The following is a 7,461-nucleotide window of genomic DNA, read 5'->3' as shown; positions in this document are numbered from 1 at the left end:
AACATTTGAGGACAAGACATGACAAAGAATTCAAAGAGTTTGCTGCTGCTAGCAGTAGCCTTCATAAACAGCACTACGTGCAGTAGTTGTTGCAGTAACTACTGCATGTAGTAAGCAGAATATGGAAGGAAGTTTGTTGTAAAAGCATTTTATTTTTCCCTCTGGTTCTTCTGATATTTTCTTTTAGTTGTTCCATTTAAGTTTGAACTGAAATTTGCTGCACTTTATTACTATTAGTCATTTTTTTAGTTTAAGACTGAAGCAGAGTAAACTTCTAAAGATGTGCTGCTAAAATTTACGTTATAGTTTACGTTTTAATTTAAATTTGGTAGTTGCATGTTGAGGAAAATGTATAAAAATAACTTATTTTGTTTTTTAATGTATGCAACAGCATTTTTTTTGCAGTGTTTGTATTGTTAATACATTCAGAGGGAGTGTGGCCTTATAAAAAAGAGCCTGTTTGAAATAAAATAAATGGTTTCAAAAGTTATGGTGTGATATATATACCAACTTATCTACTTGTCAGAGTTTGCACTACCTTTTTATTGTCAAACATAATATTTACCCATCAATTTTTGCATGATAATTGCATTTCATTTTCATTCTGTTTAATATTCAACAAGTTGAACAGATAATCCTCACGAACCCCGCTCCTTGGTATCGGTATCGGTATCGGTGAGTACCTGAACTGAAGTACTCGTACGACACCAGCTACAGTTTTTATCTGTTATTACATTTACAGTCACGACATGAGTTAATTGTGTTTTCTGTACACAGTGTGTGCAGTGGTAAAAAAGTTGAAAGCTATTCAGTCAGGCCAGCAGCAAAATGATAGCTTTTTGTTTGCAATGTCATTTTAATATGCATTTTTAGAAAATATACTGAAGCTATATGGTTAGTTTAGCTGCCTGAAGTCTCTATCATGCTGTAAATACAACAATCTACTGGCTGGACTGCCTGACTATGGGACCACTGCTGCATRAAATGGTTAGTTATCTCACTGACAATCCAGAGCTCGAGGATTGTCAGGAAAAGGGATACAGTAAAAAGGGACTTATTGTCACATAAGTACTACATAAGTGCACATTGGAGCACACCCTGCAGCACACACCCATCTGTTTGCCAAGTATCTACAACATTACCCCTCGAAGCAAAAATAGCAAATGTAACCAGACCCTTTTAGAGAAATATGGGCAGATTGCAGCTCTCTGATGAGCTGCTGAAAGTCTGTGACATAGATCTCAGTCTGGGGACCAATCATACATTCTGGTAAAGGAACATCGAGACTGTCAGATCATGTTAAAAACACAGCCATGCCTCTTGATAGAAAGGCTGAATGTCGTCCATGCAGCCCTAAAACCTTTTCATCAATGACTATTTTTCCATATACAGAGGACATATGAAGTATGATTTAAAATTTAGTGCTCCTTTTAGGATAGTCTTCAACAAAACACCTCCGCATGCAGTGTATGTGTTCATTTGAAATGCCTCCTCTTTGGTTGAATGATCCTCATTTATAAGGCCACTGGAGGTTGTCGTATGACTCAAGGCTACACTTAAACTCTACGAACTGGTGAATACTTGCATTAAAATAGTGTCTGTGGCCATGCAGCTTAATGTACCGTACTTGAGGCTATCCTTCCCCTCTGGCTTTTACAGTGGCACTGATATTGTGTGCAAATGTCTCTATCGCTCTCAATAACTTGCATCAGTGAGATACGGCTTTAAACGATGGAGTGTTGGTCCCTCCCACACACAGTTCTTAATTTTGACCCTATAACTGAGTCTGTGTTAAAAGCATGAAAAATGCTAACTTGTTTTTTTTTTGCCTTTAAGCAGCACTTTTAAAAAATGTTTGATATGATGATTTACGATAGATGTTTCACATGTTTGTTGGTTTTTCACCACAGCTTGCTTTTTTTTATTGCGCTAGTGGGTCTTTTTTAATGATGGAGTTTATGGGATACTGTATTAATTCTTTATGAGAAATAGACTCCTCCTGTTTTATATTAACATGAACCTTGAACCTGTTGTTATATATTGTACATGTTGGGCTGAACCAAAGCTTTTCCCTTCAGTAATGAAAAATATGGGCCTGGCAGGTTTTCTAAACACATCTGTGAATCAGTGCTRCTGACTTCCTTCTCCTTCAGTAACTCCTGTGTGGGATGGCTTTTGACCTCAGTGAAAATCTAACAGAGACGTAGGGCGATTGTTAATTCTTACTAGTGATGAACAGCTGTGTGTTTTAGGGTTTTTTATTTATTTATTTTTAAACAAAGTTTGCTCATGCAATATACAGYGGGTAAAATAAGTATTGAACAACATTTTTCTCAGTAAATATATTACTAGAGGTGCTAATGACGTGAAATTTTCACCAGATGTCGGTAACAACCCAAGTGATCCATACATACAAAGAAATCAAAMCATAAATGTCCAGAAATGAAGTTATTTGTAATAATGTGGAATGACGCAGGGAAAAAGTATTGAACACCTGAAGAAAGGGAGGTGTAAAAAGGCATGGAAAGCCAAGACACCAGCTGAACTCTCTCAGTAATTAGAAAGCAAGCCTGCCCCTTGTCAGTGCAAGTTAATAACAGGTGGTTCAGTCCCAAATGATGGCCAGGTATCACACAAGAACCATCTGATGATGGGTAAAAGTAAAGAGCTCTCTCAAGACCTTCACAACCTTATTGTTGCAAAGCATAATGATGGCATAGGTTACAGAAGAATGTCTAAACTTCTGAAGGTTCCAGTGAGCACTGTTGGGGCCATAATTCAGAAGTGGAAAGAACATTATTTCACCATAAACCGACCACGACCAGGTGCTCCTCACAAGATTTCTGACAGAGGAGTGAAAAGAATTATCAGAAGAGTTGTCCAAGAGCCAAGGACCACTTGTGGAGAGCTTCAGAAAGACCTGGAATTAGCAGGTACGATTGTTTCAAAGAAAACWATAAGTAATGCACTGAACCACCATGGCCTGTATGCACGCTCACCACGCAAGACTCCACTGCTGAAGAAACAGCATGTTGAAGCTCCTTTAAAGTTTGCTGCACAACATTTAAACAAGCCTGTGTAATTCTGGGAGAATATAGTCTGGTCAGATGAGACCAACATTGAACTGTTTGGATGCCAGAATACACATCATGTTTGGAGGTCAAATGGCACTGCACATCAGCCCAAAAACACCATACCAACAGTGAAGTTTGGAGGTGGGAACATCATGGTGTGGGGCTGTTTTTCAGCATATGGTACTGGCAAACTTCAAATAATTGAAGGAAGGATGAGTGGAAAAATGTACAGAGACATTCTTGATAAAAATCTGCTTCCATCTACCAGGATGATGAAGATGAAACGTGGCTGGACATTTCAGCAAGACAATGAGCCCAAACACAAAGCCAAGGAAACTCTCAGTTGGTTTCAGAGAAAGAAACTAAAGCTGCTGGAATGGCCCAGCCAATCACCTGACCTGAATCCAACAGAAAATGTATGGAAAGAACTAAAGATCAGAGTTCATATAAGAGGTCCACGAAACCTTCAAGATTTGAAGACTGTTTGTGTGGAAGAATGGGCCAAAATCACACCTGAGCAATGCATGCCACTAGTTTCTCCATACAGGAGGCGTCTTGAARCTGTCATTGACAACAAAGGCTTTTGTACAAAGTATTAGATAAATTTCAGTAAGCGTGTTCAATACTTTTTCCCTGTGCCATTCCACATTATTACAAATAACTTCATTTCTGGACATTTATGGTTTGATTTCTTTGTATGTATGGATCACTTGGGTTGTTACCAACATCTGGTGAAAATTTCATGTCATTAGCACCTCTAGTAATATATTTACTGAGAAAAATGTTGACGTGTTCAATACTTATTTTACCCGCTGTGAATCATAGCTCATATTTTGAGTGCACTGGAATCTTTGAATAATCAGATTAGTAAAATTAATCAAAAAAGTGCTATTTAAATAAAACTTAAAGTGCCCGGGACATCATTGTTTTATAGTAAACATAAATGCAATTTTTTTAAAACATTGGTAACATATTGCAAAATAAAATAGCTCTGCTGAGATTAACAGTTGTTTTGAAAATTGCATGTGCAGTAACAGGAAGTGATGTCAAAGTGGAATATCTGCCTGTGAACAGAGTTGTTGCAGTGGCCGACAAACACACACTGTAGAGAAGAATCTGATGTTTCTTACGGTTGTTTTGAGTCACTATCAGAGAGGTGAAAAAGTGTCCGAGTTCAAGTAATGTTGTTTTATTAAACAAACATCCAAGAGTTTTATTTCTTAAATAATTCCCCTTTGATGTCACTTCCTGTTTCACATTAGCTGAGCCAAGTTCAAAAGAAAATCTGCCAGTTATGTAACGAAATAGGTAAAATCGTGTGTATTATGTCAAGTTCCTTAAATATGAAGATGTTTTTAACTTATTGTGTTTGAACGATGCAATCACAGGCACGTCAAGTGTTTTTTCCCCTTTTAAATATGCAAAGTTCTGCACGTCTTTATCCAACCACAGTACAGCTATGACTGAGATAGTTTCCAACCCAAAATAATCGTTTTTCATGTTGTCTCTCAGTGTGCGGTTGAAAAATATTTACACCAAGATTTTAAAAAATTCCCAGCAAAGAGTTCAGCAGCAACACAWCAGTTTTTTAATAGTTTGTTGTAGCACACATAAAACATTTTAATATGGTTTGTAAAAACTGTCAATATATTGTTTAGTCGTGTCAGACTAGAGTTAACATGACACGACAACATCGAAGGTGTGTTAAAAAATGCCAAAAACGGTCWTGTGTGCCCTACATTTCCCTGTTTTTTTGTCTGTGCTCCAGTGGCCATGACAGCCAAGGTAACCCATCTCGGAGCGATATAATCCAGCTCGTCAGCAGCTTCAGCCCTGTGTTTTCTGGACCCTGTTGATACCCAGCGCATAATGGCACACTGGGAAGCCTGTTGCCAGCCTGTAATCCGAGCATCTTATCAAACCCAATCAGCGCTTTTGCAGCAAGAACACATCTCAACCGTTACAGAAGGGGGTTTTCACAACATCTGGTGCTCCGACAGAGAAAGAGAGAGAGAGAGAGAGAGAGAGAGAGAGAGAGAGAGAGGGAGGGAGAGGGGGAGTTAGTGTGAAAAGAAAGTGTGAGAACAATCTTGTTGGTCTGGCATGTAAATCTGCGATCAGCACAACATCCTGCTCTGTCTTTTGATGCAGGTCACTGAGCGGACAGATACTGTAGTTGTCGGGGCTTGCCCAAAGCAGAGTTGAGTGTTCTTGCAACACTGATGGTGATACTTACATGCCAATAGTTATCACTGCAACCCAATTTCTTTATTTTTTATTTTATTTGTATGTTTTTCCAGCCCAGTGAATCAGTGAGAGGTTACCACAGCAGTAAGACAGCGGCAATAAGTCCGAGCCTTGGCTCCAATTGGACCTCTGGCAGCGGTGCTGGTCAAGGCACCTGGACTCGTGAAAGTCTCCAGCATTATATATCCCACCACCATCACCACCCCCCGTCCACGCACACAAGCTACACCTACTGCACAGCCCATACAGCAGTGAGTAATGCTTTTAGCTTGTTTTTGTATGAAAACATCTGCTTGTTCCTCATTCTGGRATCCATTAGTGGCTGTTTCTGTTAAGCACATTCTTCCAGTATGCACACAAAATATACTCATTTCCCCTCTTATTCTTTCATCTTATGTCTATATGTTTATTTTTTTTTCTTCCCATTATATTATTTCCTTCTTTGACCCTCTGTTTTCCCCTTTTTTTTTTCCTCTTTGCAGCTTAATTTGTTTTCGTTTCACACATCCCCTGCACTGACGCTGCATTGAGAGACTAATTGAGACAGAGACACTCCTGGATCACGTCGCTCATCTTTATTCCAGGAACTTATTTCAGTTTACAGTCTCCGGTTTGACATTATTTGTGGTATCTGGTTTTCCAGTGCAATATTTGGCTTCTGTCTGGAAGTGACACACAGAGCCTGAAATGAAGAATTCTGTTGCCGTCATGTTTTCGTCACGGTCAAGGGGCTGGAAACTACAATTTTGCAGGAAGTGTGTTTTTTGAGATTCGGATTTTGATCGCTTAGAAAAAATGTGGAAAAAAAATTTTAAGCTGTCGCAAACTTTAACTTAGACTTTTTAAATTTCCAGGACTCCRTTGCATCATGTGAATGCAATACATGAAAAACACGTGTAAGAAGCCATATCTGGTGTAAAAGATGACCTTTTTAAAATACTAGATGTCTAAGGTTACTTAAAATGAATGATTTTTAAAAGCATTTCTAGGAACAGGTTGCACAGAAAGTAAAACATTTCTGTTCGTTTACTATACAGATTTTGTATTTGGTTTGAATGACCTTCAGCAGTAAAAARGCAGCAGAGGAAAAACAACAAAGCTTAAAAAACATTTAGCTATATCGCAAATAAAGATGTTTTTCCTAGAACATAATTCATGTATGAAATGCTTTATATGACATTTTTGTGTTAGAGTGACAAACCATACAAGGTATTTAAAGTGCAGCCTGAACAATTTACAGAACGCTCACAACTACAAAGAAATAAATTTCTTTATTTGCTTAGTTTCTTTATTTGCCTTTTGCTAATTTTCCTTTGCAAGAATCCCATGTTCCGTACGCACCACTTAAACTCCCAGACTGCCTGCATGTTCAGACATTCCTAAAGCTCCTGCATGCATGGAGTGAAATTGGATTGGATTTATATTCTTTATCGTGCATTGGCTTCAAGTTGCACAATGCCTACCTTTCAAGTTATTTCTGTGATAAAAACATTCATTCTTTCTAGTGAGCTGAAAGAAATCTTCCAAGAATGTTTTGAGCTGATTTGTGTGTTTCACTGCAGCTTTCCARTCCTAATCACCGTTCCTACCTTCTGAACACAGTTGTCACATGACTTTTTTTGCTTTTACCGCCGCAAAAAGGCAAAGAGGAGCTCTTCTGTTTTTGATTCRTGCTGTGCACAAACAGGAAGCGAAATAAAGGCAGAACATTCCACATGGCAGGCATAAATACTACAGCTGTGGTTGTAGTTGTTGTGGTGTCTGTCACATGTCACCATTTTTTGGGGAATGTCACAATCCTTTTTGTCCTCACTACCACGCCTTCCCTCCCTCAGGGACTCAAGCCATTGTTATTTTTTTACAGACATTTTTTAATGTATATGTTTAGATTACAATAACATTTGCAACTTGAAAAGTATAGCACTGTCATGCTGTTAGACACATTTTTACTTTAAAGGCACAGCGTGTAGGATTTTGTCAAGTATTTTAGCCGAAATTGAGATAATCACTAATGACAATAATAAAAAACATGTCTAATCATTGTAGACAAAAACCTTGTTTTATTATTTTTACCTTATAAAAAGCTGTTTATATCTCCATGGTCGCGGGTCGCCACACAGGCAGCCGCCATCTTGCACCG

At 38.3% G+C, this 7,461-nt stretch overlaps 1 protein-coding gene across 5 annotated transcripts in view; it reads left to right on the top strand.

Annotated features, from left to right (window-relative positions):
- Positions 1-7,461, top strand: part of rbms3 (RNA binding motif, single stranded interacting protein) — a 378,321-nt gene that overhangs the window by 61,741 nt on the left and 309,119 nt on the right. For 4 of the 5 annotated variants that reach the window (XM_014013116.1, XM_014013117.1, XM_014013115.1 and 1 more), the window contains exon 3: positions 5,375-5,572. The exons of the other annotated variant lie outside the window; for it this stretch is intronic. In XM_014013116.1, the coding sequence (XP_013868570.1) occupies positions 5,375-5,572 (198 nt within the window). The remainder of the gene's footprint in view (positions 1-5,374; positions 5,573-7,461) is intronic. 5 annotated transcript variants of the gene reach the window in all.

The sequence above is a fragment of the Austrofundulus limnaeus genome, unplaced genomic scaffold, assembly GCF_001266775.1.
Source record: "Austrofundulus limnaeus strain Quisiro unplaced genomic scaffold, Austrofundulus_limnaeus-1.0 Scaffold98, whole genome shotgun sequence".
Classification (NCBI taxonomy): Eukaryota; Metazoa; Chordata; class Actinopteri; order Cyprinodontiformes; family Rivulidae; genus Austrofundulus; species Austrofundulus limnaeus.
This window is presented reverse-complemented; position numbering and strand designations above follow the sequence as displayed.